Source organism: Plasmodium relictum, assembly GCF_900005765.1.
Source record: "Plasmodium relictum strain SGS1 genome assembly, chromosome: 12".
NCBI classification, from domain to species: Eukaryota; Apicomplexa; class Aconoidasida; order Haemosporida; family Plasmodiidae; genus Plasmodium; species Plasmodium relictum.
Genome location: NC_041690.1, coordinates 1,818,277 through 1,835,947, shown reverse-complemented (window position 1 = coordinate 1,835,947; position 17,671 = coordinate 1,818,277). Strand labels below are relative to the sequence as shown.

The following is a 17,671-nucleotide window of genomic DNA, read 5'->3' as shown; positions in this document are numbered from 1 at the left end:
TATAAAATTTCTCCACATATATATTAATAAAAAGAAGTAAACATTTTATCATATTTTTTTTTTTTTTTTAAATGCAAAATTTTTTATTAAATTTAACATTTTTTCTTAATATGCATACAGATTTATAAGTCTTTATGTTGCTTTTATCCCTTTTTTTTTTTTTTTTTTGTAACAAAAAATATATATTAAAGTTTTATTTATTTTTAATTTTTGAAAAAAGATACAAATATATTATTAGAAAGAGAAATATTAATATGTAAAATATTTTTTTTATTAAAAAGTCATATTTATATTCTCCTTCCTACTTTATTTCATACTCTAGGTTATAAATACCTACACACATTTCATGTTCCTTAAAAACAAAAAAAAAATTTTTTTTTTTAAATTATATATAATTTTTTAAATAATTTATTCTTAATAGATGTATACATTTTAAAAAAAAAATATATGCATATTTTTTGTTGCATTTTATAATAAATTATATATTACATATTTGTTTTTATATGATTTTTATTTATTTTATTATTTTTATTTTTTATTTTTTATTTTATTTTATTCTTTTTTTGTTATTGTTGTAACTATAAATAATAAAAATCTAGATAATAAAGTATAATACAAATGAAAATATCATTGCCTATTAATAAATCGTGCTTACTTCATTATAATCACACCAATTCAACTCTGACAAATTAACATCGTAATAAACTTTTCCTTTTATATCTTCTACGATAAAGTTGTTACTGGGAATAAAATCAACAATTTCTATTCTAAAAATATTAAAGTAATATTAATAACAAACAAAATATCATAAAGAAGAAAAAAATAGATAAATTTAATATAATTATTTTCTTTCCCCAAAGTTTTTTATTTCATTTTTTTTTTTTTTTTTTTTTATCTATTTATCTATGATTACCCTCTGCACTCAAAACTTGCAAAATCTTTCCAGGTATCATTTTCTTCATATGAACAACAATTTTTTGTCTAATTGAAAAAAAAAAAAAAAAAAAATTATGAAAAAAGTAATTTAAATATATTTTAAAATTCTTTTTGATTTTTTTCTATTTTTATTCTTTCGTTTTTTATACATTTACAAAATTGATTGTAGAGTATTTTGGATATTCTGTCCATTTAATCATAAAATTTGCTGTACTAAGATTTGATATATATAAATGAAAAATTAAAATTAAAACTAAAAATTTTTATGAATAGGTATAAAAAGATTATGTAGGTAATATTTAATATATACCCTCTACTGTTAGGTATGTCTAATTTGTCAATTCTTCTGAATTGTATATTGTTTCTTGTTAAAGATGAAGAATTATCTCTAACTAAAAGAATAATATATGTAAATATAAAAGAATAATAAAAAAAAATTATGCATATAAAAAAAAAAAGAAAAAAATATTGTTTAATTTATACTATTAAATATCCATAAATACTCATCATTGCAGTATAATTTTTTAACATTATCTAATTCAGCTTTTATGCATAAAATTGTGTTTTTCATTTTTTTCTTTTTTTATATAATATAAATTTTAAATTTTATTTCTTTTCATTCCAAAAATTATTTTTATTTAAAAAAAAATACTCGAAATAGTATATTCAAATTTATAACATAAAAAGTAATAAATTAAATGCTTATTTATATATTTTTCAAAAAAAAAAGTAATTAATAAAACAAAAATTAGTTTTTTTGTCAAATATTATTCTTCAAACAGTTGATGAAATTCCTCTTTTTCTTCTAAAGAATATATAAAAAGAAAAAAAAGTAATAATGATATATATATATAAATACTAACAAATAAACAGTATGTTAACATATATAAAATACAAGATTATTTCATCATAAAATAGATAAATATCTTTTATTAAAAAAAAAAATTATACATTTTGACACATAAATGTAAATATACAAATGTGTAAATACGTATTTTAACTTACCTATTTGGTTATGAGACCCTAATAAGTACTAAGAATATATAATTAGAAAAACATATATTCATATATGGATTGTATTTTGTTGGACTATAACAATTTTCTATGCATGCTTAATAAAGAATTAAAAATAATAATTTGTTTTCTTTTTTTTGTATTAATATATTATTTTAATAAAAATTAAAAAATAAAAAAAATAAAAATATTGAAATGAATTTAATCTAAATTTATTATATATATATATGTTTAGGTTCTCTTTTTTTTATAGATAATGGATATGTAAAAATTTTGTGTATATGAGATTTATAAAAGATTTTTAAGAAAAAGTGAATTAGAAAAACTAAAGTATTTTTTATATTTTTAGTAAATTTTTAAATGGCAGATTATATATTCCATTAAATAAAAGGAAAATACTAATTTTTTTCTTAAGTTGTAATTTGTAAAAAATTCAAGACGAATATTTTTTTTAAAAAGAAAGGTTAACATACATAAAAAAAAAAAAATTTCCTTATAATATGGTGTTTATTTACCTTTTAATATAAACTTTTATTTATCTATTCATTTATTTATTTTTACTTATCTTTTTAATAATTAATTTTTCTTTATATAAAAAGCTATTAGTTATAATAAAAAATAAAATTTTCTTTTTTTAGATGTGTTGATTTTACAATTTATAATATTTTTTCTCTAAATTTTTTTTATTTTATTTTTTTTTTTTCTGATAAATATATTAAAATTTAGAATTATAATTTTGATTTAATTATATATGTGATATTCTTTATTTTAAATTGTAAAATTTACAGTTTTCTTTTATCCTTTATATATATAAATAGTATTATATATTATCTTCACAATTTTTTCTTTTTTTCTTGTATTTCATTAAAATAATACAATGAGTATCATTAAAAATATAATAAAATGAACCTTATTCTAATATGTTTTTATTACCTTTTTTTTTTAAATTCAAAAATAAAAGATTTCTGTTTATGTTCTTCTACAAAGAATAACAATATTAGTAATTTATGGATAAAATTAAAAGAATTATTTCAGGATAAATCCGTAGAAAAGGAAAAGAATATTATAACATATAACTATATATTACATAATAATGACAATTACATTGATAAAAAAAATAATATTTTAATAAAAAAAAATGAGGAACATAAAAGTTTTGAGATAAATCATATAAATAGATTAATATATATTAATAATTTTAAAACATATATATTAAGTGCTTATGTTCCGTATATATATATGAGTATTAGAGATATATATATAGTTTTAAAAAAAATTAAAGAATTAAATTTTAATACAGTTTATACTTTTTTATTTTGGCCAGAAAATGAATATTTAGAAGATAAGTATGATATTAGTAATTCAAAGCTTTTTTATTTATTAAATTTCTGTGCTTCTAATGGACTATTTGTTATATTGAATATTGGTCCATATATAAATAATATTTACAATTCTAATATTCCTACATACATTTTGTTCAATAAAAAATTAAATGATTATATTAATTTAAATTTAAATAAGAGAAAAATAAGAAAATATTTTCAATGGAATTTATGGAAAAAAAGAAAAGCAATTATAAAAGATTCAAAAAACTTGCAAAGAAGTGCTATAGAAAAGGTCATAAATCAAAAGAAAATTTTATATAACAAAAAAAAAAATGCATATAATAATATTTATAGCTTGTATTTTTATAAAAGAGTTATTAAATGGTTTAATTATATTTTACCACATATAAAAAAATATACTAGTATAAATAATGGCCCTATTATATATTTAAATATTGATAAGACTTTTGATAATTATTATATGTATATAATAATTGAATTAAAAAGAAAAAGATATTTTCATAACATTTGTAATATAGAAATTTATTTTGAAGATTACAATAATTCTAATTCTATTTTAAGTTGTGTAATAAACTTTTTTAGAAGAATAAGAAGAAGCTATATAATGACTTTAGGTTACTTACTATACATTCGATTTAATAAATATTTAAGAGTTATTAAAGAGTATGAACTGGGATTAATATATATTAATGAGATTAATAAACTTGTTCAAAAACATTTAAATAAAATAAAGATATTAACAACAAATTATCCATTTATTAATGATAAATTCATAAATTCTTATGCTGGTAACAATTGCTACAATCATTTTTTACACAATAATTGGTTTGACAATGAATGTATTAAATTGAATAAGCCATGTATATGGTCTCAAGTCTGGACAGGGGCAAAATATAGTATTCATAATGTTAACTCTCCTAATATTTTGAAAAGAAAATTTAAAGAACACATTATTTATAAATCTTCTCTCACAGAAGATGATAAAAAAAAAAATAACTTATCAAATTTATTCCAAAATTTAGATGAAACAAATAAATATTTCAAAGGAAAGAACAATTCTAAGAAAGAAGAAAATTTTAATAAAAATAACGAATTTACCATAAATAACAATGATACAAAAGATTGTTCTAAAAAAATTTCATGTGATAACAAGAAAGAGAAAGAGAGTAAAGATAAGAAAAATGAAATAGAAGAAATAAGTATCAGTGTAAAAAATGTACATAGAAAATATAATAATTACATAGGGCATATAAGAAATTTTAAAGATTTAGCATTTAATATTTTAGTATTTTTAGCAAAAGGAGGTGTTTTTATAAATATTTTTCCATATTATAGTGGAAATAATATAAATAACACACATGTATACTTAGAGCATTATAGCAAAGAAACTGGACAACCTATAGACTTATATTTTAATCAAAAAGAACCATTATATTCTCATATAAAAAAAATTTTTAAAATTTTAAAAAAATATGGTCATTATTTAATGAAAGATGGAAAATATATTAACCCTATAAAAATATCTAAAAATATAGAATTGTATGACTACGACATTATTAAAATTATTTGCAATTATAATATTAAAGGAAGTAGATTTGTTAAAATAGGTCATTTAAAATATAATATTAATAGCTTTAGTTGTATTATATACAATGAATACAAAAAGAAAATAATTTATGATTCTTCTTATAGTTATAATTATGATTTTTCTTATATAAACAAAAAAGAAACTTATTATCCTATTGATAAATATTTATATTCAATGGATATTATAAATTCCGGTCCTTTAATGTGCTTAAAAGAAGAACAACAACAAAAAAAAAATTATAGAAATAATAATTTATTATCTAAAAATATTATCAAGCATATGAAACTATCTTCTTATTTTCATCCAAATTGTTTACATTCTATATATGTAATAAATGTTTTAAATAATTATTATCTGACATTAGATTTTACTAAATTTCAATGGTATATCATTACAATGAAGAATAACATCAATTATGTAAAATTACTTGTAAGCAACTATAGCTTATATATATATATTTATGCTGATAACCAATTTATCTATGGCGGATTTAATGAATATAAATATATTGAAATTATAAATTCTAAAAAAATTTATATCATTTGTTCTAATTTGGGCTTGGGTTTGCCCAAGGAAGACATTAGAACAGATTTCCTTCATAATGTAAAGATAAAAGACTTAAAAAATAATAATTTTTTTGAAAAGGGAGAGATAGAATATGATTCACAAACACATAAAAATAACAAATCAACTAGGAAAAGCAATAATATGATAAACTTAGATACAGAAAAAAATTCTCAAAATAATGGTAGAATTGTAGATCATAATAAAAGTAAAATCTTAATAGAACAAAATATAAATAATAAAAAAAAAAAAGATACAAATACTTTTGAGAATTTTATGAATGATATAAATGATAATGAAAAACATCATAAACAGAGAAATTATAATGTATTTGGTGATAATGAATATAACTTTCATAATTATTACGATGAAGAAAGTATTAACACGTTTATATTTATTATTACACGAAATGAATATGATGTACATAACTGTGTTGGTTTAAATGGAGAAATATTAAAAAATGAAAAAAGTATAGAAGAATATAAAAAAATGTACAATTTATTTGAGTATAATTCCATAAAGCCACATTTAATGAATTGGATTTATAGTTCTTCAGTAAATGATAACATAAAAGAAAATGTTTCTGATAAAAATAGCAAAAGAACAGATACCAAAATAAAAAACAGTAAAAATGAAAATGATAAAATAGGAAATTACGATAATAAAGATTTAAACTTTAAAAAAATGGATATGGAATCAATAGTAAATAAAAAAATTGAGATGAAAAATATAACAAATGCTTTTTTAAAAATGTGTACATCGAAAATTTTTTCTTTTTTTCTTAGTAAGATAAAATATTACTGTAAAACTGGTATATTTAAATATTTAAATGGATTTAACAAAGTTAATAAAAAAAATATAAATTGGCCATTAACTTGGTATACTTTGTTATACTTTATTAAGAAGGTAGATTTTATGAGATCTAAGTATTCTTTGAAACTATCTTCATACGACTTAGAAAATAATAGAATTGATGGGTTATTTAGAGGATTTGTTTACATCAACAATCATATTCTAGGAAGTTTTTGGACAACAGATGATATTGATAGCTACGAAAATGAAGTTAACGAAGAAAAAAAATTTAAAAATAAAAAAAATGAAAAAGAAAAATTTTTAAATAATGAAAATTTAATAAATATACCTTTAACAAGATATATGAGAATACCTACAGATTGGTTAGTTGAAGGAACGAATGTTGTAATAATTTTTGATGAATATGGGGGAAATCCTTATAAAGTTGAGATAGTTAGAGAAGTGTTACAAGGTGGAGTATATAGTCTAACAAAAAAAGAAAAATATGTAAATTGGTTTCTTTTTCTTTTTATTTTAAGTATTATTATTTTTATTACTTATTTTTTTTTTAAAGCTTTACATAATTATTTTAAAACGAAAGAAGAAAAAGAGAGAAACAAACAAAATTATCAAAATATAATTGAAAATATCATAACACATAATATGTGTATAAATAGTTCATATGATGAAGTTACTGAAGAAACTAATACTGATAATATTCAAAATGTTAGTGATTTTTTGGATTCTTAATTTTTTTTCATTTTTATATTTTTTTAGAAACATAATTAATATAATAATTGTTTTAATTTTAAGATTAATTTCCTTTTTCTTTTTTTTTTAAAAAAGGATATCTGTCAATTATTTATATCTTGTTTAAACCTATAGTTTTTTTTTTTTTTTTAATAATAAATAATTATATGAGATATATTTTTGATTTCTATTTTAATATATAAATACATAGAAATATATATATAATTTCACATACTTTTTTTGTTTTTCTCATAAGTAAAAATATATATTTATTACGGTTTTTTTAAAGGTATTTAAATATAAATATGTATATATATACAAATTATAATTATTATATCTTAAAAATTTAATACGTTTTATATTTTAAAACTTTACATTTTTTCTTGATTTTATTTTTTATAAAATTTATTTTGTAAAAAATTATCAAGTGTATTTTTTTACATAATAGAGTTAATTTGTATTTTTAAATTTTTATTTGTAACAAAAAAAAAAAAAACATAATAAAAGGATAAATGAATAAATTAATAAAAGACAATAATAAAATGGATGTATTTGTAATATAAAAAGATAAAATTAGAAATAGTATGTATATTAATAAGATGAATATTAAATTTTGTTAAATTTTATCTTAGTTTATATTCATATATGTATATTTTGTTTTAATTATGTTATCAGTAAAGAAATATATGATGAAATTTAAAAAAAACGGTAATATAACCATTACAATTAAAAGTTTGAATTTCATATCATTAATAAGTGATACTGTATATGAAACAAATATATTAAAAATAGGTGAAAGAAGAAAAAAAAATAATAAAGTAATACTCTTTGCGGTTAATACAACATAAATCCACAATGGAGTTCCATGAAATAAACTAAAGTGGGAATAATCTTCATCAATTCCTTTGTAAATGCCTAAATTTTTATTTTCATATATAATTACATCTTCATAATCAAATATAATATTTTCATTTAAAAGGATACAAAAATCTTTATTTTTTGTTTGGTCATTTAGCAACGTTAATTCGTTTTTATCATTATCATCATCGTATAATCTTAAGTTTTTTTTTTTTGTTTGTTTTTCACTATCTATATTTTCATTAGTAGTAAAATTATAAAAAATATTATCACTGTCAAAAGCATTGTCATATTTAGATATTTTTTCTCCAAGTAATTTCGTTGTATCGTTTTGGTCTTTTAAATTTTTTATTTTATTTTTATTGGAAGCATCACACTTTCTCTTTTCTGAATAGTTTTTAAAGTTGAAAGAATCTAATTTAAAAATATTTATATTATTTTTACTGGTAATGCTATATTTATTAGGGAATTCCTTCTTATTGCCATTACTAATCAACTTTAAAAAGGAAGAATAATGAGACAATGCATCAACAGGTTTGTAAATAGATGAGTTGGAATTATTGTGTAAATACTCTCTTCGAACATTTATAAATTTATAAATAGGAAATATTTTATATTCTAAATATAAACCAAAAGTTGCATCAATAATAATTTGAATAAAATATATAGAACATTCATCCATATCACTGTTGTATAAATACAATAAAATATTACACCTAAAAATAAGTATGGATATAAAAATATTTAAAAAATGAAGCATTATAGATCCAAACAAAATGCTGATTAAATTTTTTAAAAATGTGATAAATGGTCTTCTAGGATTTTCTAAAATGTACTTCATAAATAATATACTTAATGATATGCATCCAACTAAAATCTGAACAATTATACCGAATTCTCCAGGTACTAAAAAACATTGTTCTTTCATATTTGAAAATTTTATTTTTTTTTTTTTTTTCCTTATTATTCTTTCTAAAATAAAGCATATTTAATTAAAACATTTTATAATACATACTAAATCATACTTAAAGGCAAATACATATATAAATATATTCCTATTAAAATAGAAATTCAATTCTATAGAAGTTTTAAAGTAATTGTCTTTTTATGCCATTAAAAAGAATGATAATATGTTCTCAATATTCCACAATCATTTTTATTTTATTTATTTCCTCTTTTTTTTTTCTATTAAAAGCTGAGTAAAAATGAAAATATGAACATAAAAAATGTATTGCAAATAAATTATAAAAAAAAGAAAAAAAAAGAAAAAGAAACAAACTGTTCATACATAATAACTAATTAATAAAAAAATAAAATATAAAACTTTTTTTGCTTATATTTTTAAATTGATACAAAAAAATATAAGAACATGTGATTTTTTCTTAATTTGATAATTAAAAAGTATTATTAAAAAACGGAAGAGAGGAAAAAAAGTTCTCAATGTATTTTGGAAATATGATGAAATACATATTTTTAATATTTAAAATAATTAATGTTTTATTTAATATTATATATATATATATATATATTTTTCATTATAACAAATAGCTAAGCAAAAAAGTAGAATCTAAGATTTTTCAACCGACTATTGAGCTTTATTCTACTAAGATTGTAACATGCAACAAAAAAAAAAAAAAAAAATTTTGCACACGATAATACAAAAAGGAATTCAGAAGAGAAAATTTTTTTTTTTGTTATTTAATATATTTTTTTTATATAGAATCTTAAAGAATATATTGCTCGTAAAATTTATAATTCATAAGGAAAAAAAACAGCATTTTTTTGATTGTTCAACTTTTAAATTTAAAAAAAATTTCCATAAAAACATTATTTTACATTTTTTTTGGTTTTCAATAAATATAATACAATACTCTTATATGCAATAAATTTTTAAATATAAAAAAATTAGTACAACACACAATTTAAGGATGTTTTTTAGTATTTCATAACATAAATTGATTGTATTTTGTTCATTTAAAATATCACAAATTTATGCATAATAAATTTTTCAATTTATTATTTTATATAAATATATATATATTTTTTTATTTTTTTTATTTTATTATATTCATAATCCTTATGTAGAAGGAATGATATATTACTTAGTAAACTCATTTGCTTTTTATATTTAAAAGAAAGAAATAATTTCTTTTAGATAGTTGGATATTCCTTTATCATTTGTTTTTTATAGTATAAGTATTTTATCTGATTTAAAAAAGTCTCTTGAAAATAATATATCATATACATCATAAACAAAGAAAAAAAATTATTATTATTACATAAACAAAAATATGGATGTAAAACAAATAAATCAAAAGTAAAATTAAAATAGTGAATATATCAGTTCATTAAAAATTTGTCAAAATTATTTACTAATATCTATAATACTCATAAAACAAATACGTTTGTAATTCTAGTAAATTTTTATAATATATAAAATTATACTCCTTTATGAACCTTTTTTTATGATATATATCATAAAGGTGTTATTTAAAATATCAATTTTAATGTATATTATATAATTATGTTTAAAATATTTTTTTCCAAAATTTCAAAGACTACGTATTTTAATAAGATTTAGGTAAATTTCCCCTTTGTACAAAAAATAGAAAAATTATATGACAAATTATTTAATTATATGTATGCATTTTATATAAAAATTAATTTATGATACATTATTTTTTTTCTTTAATTTAGTTATAGAACTTTTTTGAACAATAAGAAAAAAGAAATAAATTGAAGGAAAATATTTTATTCGCATATTTCAAAAAGAATAATTTATTAAAAAGTATAAAATTAGAAACTATTATTTAAATTTCGTAAATGTAAAATGCTCTTTTTGATTTAGTATATTTTTTTTTTTTTTTTTCATGTCATATACGTATTTCTTGTAAAATTAATATATTCTTTTTTATTCTATATATTTAAAAAAAAAATTTATGTTATTTTTTTTGGGGGCCTTCAATATGTTTTTTGTTATATCAAAATGTACAATATGCTTATATAAATCATTTAAAATAAAATAGTTTCACATAAATATCCTTTAAAAAGAATTAAGAATAAGAAGTAAATAATAAAAATAAATATAAAATTAAAACATTATATATGAAAAAAAAAAAAAAATTACATTTTCACGAGCACTTTGCTCTCCTTTTTATAAACAATAATAAAAAAAAAAAAAAATGGATAAATAAATTTATATAAAATATATTTGAAATAATATAATTTTTTTTTATTAATAATATTTTTTTTTTTATATTTTTTATATTAACACTTGATAAATTGTTAATATTACCTTATTATATATATATATATACATTTATATATATATAATAAAAACACAATATTATTTATTTGTAAAAAATATTTTATTTGTTTTTAATTTATAAGTTCTTATTTATTCGATTATATAATAAATCTTTTTTTTTATTTATAATTTTAAGAAAACTTGTTTTACATTAATTTTTTTTTTTTTAATTTTTTCTTAGTAAACTTTAAATTAAAACAATTTTCTTTATATAATTCTCTATATATTTTTTTTTTAATTTTATCTGAAATGGTTAAATATGCCAAAAAATTAAGAGACCACGGAAAATGTAATAATGATGCATTAAAAATGCATATGCTTTTTATTGTCATGGATCATTGATTTGCAATAAATAAAATATATTTATCTATTTAGTGTATAAAATTATATGTATTTTTTAAGTAATTTAAATGTATATTTTATTTCTTTTTTTTTAAAGGCGCAAGAGGCGCAGGAGTAGATTTGAGAGTTCATTTTAAAAATACATATGAAGCAGCAAGAGCTATAAGAAGGATGAAGTTATTAGAAGCAAAAAAATATTTAAATGATGTTATTGAGAAAAAAAGATGTGTTCCCTTCCGCAAATATAATGGAGGAGTCGGTAGAACAAATCAAGCAAAAGAATTCAACCACACTCAAGGTAGATGGCCAGTTAAGTCTTGTAAATTTCTTTTAAATGTTCTGGATAACGTACAAGCAAATGCTGAGGTATGTTGAAAATTTACATAATACTTAAACAAAAAAAAATTTTTATTATTTTTTTTTTATGATGAAAAGATGACGAGTATGAAAAAATTAAGAATATTTATTATTATTATTAAATACATGTTCTATGTATTTATTAATATCCAATAAATATATTCTTATTTTTTCAAACATGATTATTTGAGGCATTTGTCTGAAAAATTAAAAATAATAAAAATAATAATTTGTTTTGTTTAATTACTACTCCCTTCAATTTTTTTAAATTATAATGTATTTTTTTTTTTTTTATATTTTTATGTCTACATTTTCTTTTATTTAGTTATAAATATATATTTTAAGAAATGCCAGTATTTTTTTAAATATTTAAATAATGAAATGTTTATATTTGTGTAGTGTAAAAAAATATGTTTATCTATTCTATATAAGCAAATTTTTGTATATGTAATTTCAAATAATATATACATGCATATATTTTAATTTCTTCTGAATAGGCAAGAAACTTGGAAATAGGAAAATTAAGACTAATTCATGTAATGGTTAATAAAGCTCGTCCAGGAAGAAGAAGAACTTATAAAGCTCACGGAAGAATTAATCCATATATGTCATCACCATGTCATATTCAAGTAATAGCAAGAGAAATTGCAAAGCCTGCTAAAAAATCACTTTTATCAAATTCAGAAAAGCAGAAAAAATTACCTTTTAAGGTTACATTAAAGAAATTATTAAAATTAAATTTATCAAATCAAAGAAAAAATAAAAATATCAAAAAAACAGAAGCAAAATAATGATTATATGATTTTTTTTTTTTTTTTTGAATTATAAAATAAGAAAAAAGTACCTTAGAAACATATAAAAAAAGATAAATTAAAAAAAAAAAATGAAATAAAATTATAATAAAAAACTTTTAATTTACGCACACGTTTAATGCTACGTTATGAAGCTTTTTTGAAGCATTTTTTATATAAAAAATTTAATTTTTCGTAAATTCATATTTATATATGGAAAAAAAAAAAAAATTAAATAAAAACTAGTAACTTTTTTGTTTGTTCTTTTTATAATTTACAAGTTATAATTTAAATATAATTTTACTTCTAAAAGAGTATCTTTAACTCTAGTAATTTATGTAAGAACAGTTTAAAAAATAATTAAAAATATGGAATGGTTATTGTATAAATAAATTTTAATAAAATCTTTTCAGTTTTTAGAAAACAATTTTTAGAAGAAATTATAAAAAATAAAAAATAAAATAAATAAAATATAAAAAGAAAAAAAAAAGAATAAATTAGAAATGCTGCTAGGGAAAGTTATTCCACATCTATGTCATAGCGTTTATTTTTTATCTTGAACAAGCAAAAAATTTAAAACGAATGAAACACTTTAGATACAAAAAAGAGAAAGTAAATTTCTTTAGTAAGATTTTAATATAGATAATTATATTTTAAAATACATAAAATTTTATTTTATAATAAAAAAAAAATATTTTCTTTCAAAAATATTTAAAAAGAAAAAAATTTTAATTTTTTGAAACTTCGAAATTTTTTATGCTAAATAATCACATTCATACTATAAATTATTTTTATAATTTTATCTTTTTTTTTTTTTAAATGTACGATAAGCTAAATTTTTGATTAATGTTTTCTCCTAATTAATTTTATATCTTTATTTAAAATTATAATAATTAAAAAAAAGGTTTTTAAAACATATATATTCATTATTACAATTTTTCCTTTTATAAAAATATATGAAAACATATTAAGATATAATGCATATATTTTTTTTTTAAATTCTTTTTTCCAGGTGTATGCCAGAAAATTATTTCTGTTTATTTTTTAAACTTACATATTCTGTATTTTTACTATAAAATCATTACGTATTTGTAATTTCTTGTTTTTAAAATTATAATATTTCATTATATTTAACTTAAATAACATATTTTTGTTATACATAAACATTTTTTTTTTTGAGTAATTATATCAGTATATATCTAAGCCAATATTTTAAGTATATTAAAAATGAATATAATATTAAGTATTGATCAGAGCACTCAATCCACCAAACTAGTTTTCTTCGATGAAGAATTAAATGTACTTCATATGAATAACTTACCTCATGAACAAAAATGTTTTAAGCCTGGGTGGTATGAACATGACCCAATAGAAATAATGGATAATTTATATAAATTAATGAATGAGGGTGTAAATGTATTAAAAGAAAAATATAAAAATATAGTTATAAAATGTATAGGAATTACTAACCAAAGAGAAACTGTTATAATATGGGATAAACTTACAGGAAAACCATTATATAATGCAATTGTATGGTTAGATACCCGTGTAGAGGATATGGTTTCGGAATTCTCTGAAAAATTCAATAATGATGAATTTCAGAAAAAAACTGGAACTTATTTCAATACTTATTTTAGCGCTTTCAAAATTTTATGGTTAATTCAAAATGATGAAAACATAAAACGAAAGGTAGCAGATGGCACAGCTATGATTGGAAATATAAATACTTGGCTTATTTACAATTTGACCAAAGGTAAATGCTACACAGATGTCACAAATGCATCTAGGACATTATTGATGGATATAAATACTTTGCAATGGGATAAAAATTTATGTAGATTATTTGGTATTACAAATATGAACTCTCTACCCGAAATAAAAAGCAACTGTTCAAATTTTGGACTAATAAAAAATGAATTAGTTCCTGATTATAAAGGAGTTCCTATTTCAGGATGCATTGGTGATCAACAGAGCGCATGCATAGGACAAGCTATATTTGATGAAGGGGAAGCAAAATGTACTTACGGAACTGGTGTTTTCCTTTTAATTAACACAGGAAATAAAATTGTATACTCATCATGTGGATTAATTACTACCGTTTGTTATAAATTTAATGATGATGATGAACCAAATTATGCTCTTGAAGGTTCAATTGGTACTGCTGGATCTGGAGTTTCATGGCTTATCAAAAATAATTTGATTAGTGATCCGAGTGAAACAAATGATATTATGGAAAAATGTGAAGACACAAGTGGCGTTATATTCGTTCCTGCCTTTAGTGGTTTATATGCTCCAAGGTGGAGACCAGATGCACGAGCATCTATCTGTGGTATGACTTTTAATACAGATAGAAATCAAATTGTTAGATCCTTATTAGAAGGTATTGTTTTTCAATTAAATGAAATTGTATATTCACTAATATCGGATATGGGCATAGAAATGCTTCATGTTTTAAGATGTGATGGAGGAATGACTAAAAATAAAGCTTTTATGCAATTTAATTCTGATATAATAAATACTAAAATTGAAGTATCAAAATACAAAGAAGTAACAGCTTTAGGAGCAGCTGTGTTAGCAGGTTTAGGTGTAAAAATATGGAAAGATTTGAATTCTGTTAAAAGGTTATTAAGAACGAGCGATTCTGTTTTTTATTGTAAAATGGAAGATAAAAAAAGAAAAAAGAAAATTATGGAATGGAATAAGGCTGTTGAAAAAACCTTATTGCATATGTGATTTTAATTTATCCATTTTTACTGCACATTCATTTGATTATAATTTTTTTTATAAAATTAAATATATTATTTATTTACGTAGAAATAATATTATTTATAATATAATAAACGTTCTATCAATAACTATACTTGCCGTTGTTAATTTTTTTATTTATTTTAATTTGCCTTTATGCTATATATAAAAATGAATATGCAATTCAAATACATGTCAATAAATTTAACTATTTAATTTTATACTACAATTTTCTTTTTTCCCTAAATTATGATATGAAACTATTGGCATTTTTAGAACTATAAAAAAAAAAAAATCTTTCTTAAATCATTTATAAGAAAAATTTAATATAAGAATATCTATTTATTATCTATTGCCTTCCCTTTTCTACTTTTTAAGGAAACTCTTTTTTTTTAAAACTTTACAATTTTTCTCAAAATAAAATTTTATAATATTAATACATTTGTATTAATAATAATGCATATGAATTTATTTTTAAGAAAAAAAATCTGACATTTTTCTTAGTCGCATGAACTATTTTGTTTTTTTTCTAAGAATATCTTTATATTGTAAATTAAATTATGTCTTTTTAAATACTATATTCAACAAGAAACATATGTTTGAGCATTTTTATTTTATTATATTTTTTTTTTTTTTTTTTAATATAGAATAATTATGGCAAATTAAATTTTAATTCTAAAATAATTATTAGTTAAATTACGTAAATTCATCTTGTAAAATATTGATAATTATTATTCATCATAGATTTATATAAATGAATATATAAAATAATATATATATATACATGTTTAAAACCTTAGTATCTTTAAGTGTTTTAATATGTTTTTTATGAAATATAGCATCATATATATTTTATAATGTAAGTTATTGAATGTAAATTTTATTTTAATTAAACTTTTCTCTCCCTAGTTTGTTTTACTTATTAAAAACTTTTTTCATAATAATTTTGACATATAATTTTTTTTGATTTTTTTTACTTGAAAGGTGTGTGTAAAAATTTGAATAAAAACTAAAACAGATGTAATCTAGATTATACATACATATTTTGGAAATATTAAAAAATAATAATTCTGATATTTTATAATAAATATTAAAAATAACTCCGATATCACAAATAATAAAGGAAATATAACTTTTTATTTAATATTATCTTGGAACAAAAAGATAACTATATATTTTAAATCATAGAATGATAGGAATATTTAGGGGAAATTTATAAAATATTATTAAAAGTTTTTTAATTACAATTTTCTTCATTCTTCTTAATTCTTATTAAACAGAAAAAGATCATTGATATAAAAACAATGTAATGTTTAATTTATCAACGGGAAAATTAAGGAAAAATGAAAAACATAACAATATATGTACATATATATATTATATAAAAATATTAATACTATTTCATTACGAGTCATTTGAATATTTGCACATATACATTATTATATATACATTTTGTTACATTTTATTATACTAAAAAAAAAAAATAAAATAAAAAAAAAAAGGATAAAAATAGCTACCAAGCTAAAACTATGTTAATATTCATTTTTTTACTTTTTTTTTTTCCATGCACACCTAATTATTATCTTTTTAATTTGTATTTTTATATTATTTAATTTTTGTTATTATTTTATTATTTTTTTTTTTTTAATTATTTTTTTCTTTAATAAATTGAATGGAAAAGAAGGTTTTATATTCTAATTTAACGTGATCAAAATTTTTACAACATCCCCAATCTATTTTTTTTGTTCCATCAGTATAAAATTTTTTTTCCCCCTTTTTAAATAATTACTATCATTTATTAAATTTTAATAATAATATTTATAAAATGATAGTTAAATTTTTTTTTTTTTTTTATATAAAGTTAAAATTATATAAATGCCATTAAAATGCTGAAAGAAATATATTTAAGATGCACAAGTATTAAACCATTAAAAAAAAATTTACATATATAGATTATTGTAAAAAAGTTTAAAATTTAGTTAGCTTTCTATACTTCTTATTTTATAATTGAATATTAATTTTTATAAAAAAAGGTTTGTTTTTTTACCAATTTTTTTTTTTTTTTTACAACTACAACAATTATATTTAGCATTTTTTTTTATGAACTAGTAATAATTTTGTGTGTATTATTAGCTATTTTGTTGATATCATAAAATAATAAAAAACATATAAAAAAAAAAAAAATATATATATATAATTTTAATTTTTAATAAAAAGCAAGGAAATAAGCTAATTTTTAAATTATTTTATTTTTATCTATTTTTTCTAATTCATTCTTGTT

At 18.2% G+C, this 17,671-nt stretch overlaps 5 protein-coding genes and 1 non-coding gene across 6 annotated transcripts; 4 read left to right on the top strand and 2 right to left on the bottom strand.

Moving 5' to 3' along the window:
* Positions 1-301: 301 nt before the first annotated feature.
* PRELSG_1246700 (conserved protein, unknown function) lies at positions 302-1,507 on the bottom strand (the record flags this gene model as incomplete). Its single annotated transcript, XM_028678273.1, has 6 exons — positions 302-352; positions 656-767; positions 914-981; positions 1,086-1,149; positions 1,247-1,328; positions 1,420-1,507. The coding sequence occupies 6 exons, from the start codon at positions 1,505-1,507 to the stop codon at positions 302-304; spliced, it is 465 nt and encodes a 154-aa protein (XP_028534579.1).
* A 1,346-nt stretch (positions 1,508-2,853) lies between these two features.
* Positions 2,854-6,990, top strand: PRELSG_1246600 (conserved Plasmodium protein, unknown function; the record flags this gene model as incomplete). The annotated part of the gene is made up of 1 exon (XM_028678272.1): positions 2,854-6,990. One exon carries the CDS (start codon positions 2,854-2,856, stop codon positions 6,988-6,990), a length of 4,137 nt encoding a protein of 1,378 aa, XP_028534578.1.
* A 628-nt stretch (positions 6,991-7,618) lies between these two features.
* PRELSG_1246500 (conserved Plasmodium protein, unknown function) lies at positions 7,619-8,776 on the bottom strand (the record flags this gene model as incomplete). Its single annotated transcript, XM_028678271.1, has 1 exon — positions 7,619-8,776. One exon carries the CDS (start codon positions 8,774-8,776, stop codon positions 7,619-7,621), a length of 1,158 nt encoding a protein of 385 aa, XP_028534577.1.
* A 2,628-nt stretch (positions 8,777-11,404) lies between these two features.
* PRELSG_1246300 (60S ribosomal protein L17, putative) lies at positions 11,405-12,645 on the top strand (the record flags this gene model as incomplete). The annotated part of the gene is made up of 3 exons (XM_028678270.1): positions 11,405-11,444; positions 11,616-11,863; positions 12,352-12,645. 3 exons carry the CDS (start codon positions 11,405-11,407, stop codon positions 12,643-12,645), a joined length of 582 nt encoding a protein of 193 aa, XP_028534576.1.
* PRELSG_1246400 lies at positions 11,916-12,061 on the top strand. The gene has a single exon (XR_003699274.1). It is a non-coding gene; the product is annotated as a small nucleolar RNA snoR21 (small nucleolar RNA).
* Positions 12,646-13,872: 1,227 nt separating the features above from the next.
* On the top strand, positions 13,873-15,378 carry PRELSG_1246200 (glycerol kinase, putative; the record flags this gene model as incomplete). Its single annotated transcript, XM_028678269.1, has 1 exon — positions 13,873-15,378. One exon carries the CDS (start codon positions 13,873-13,875, stop codon positions 15,376-15,378), a length of 1,506 nt encoding a protein of 501 aa, XP_028534575.1.
* Between the last annotated feature and the right edge of the window lie 2,293 nt (positions 15,379-17,671).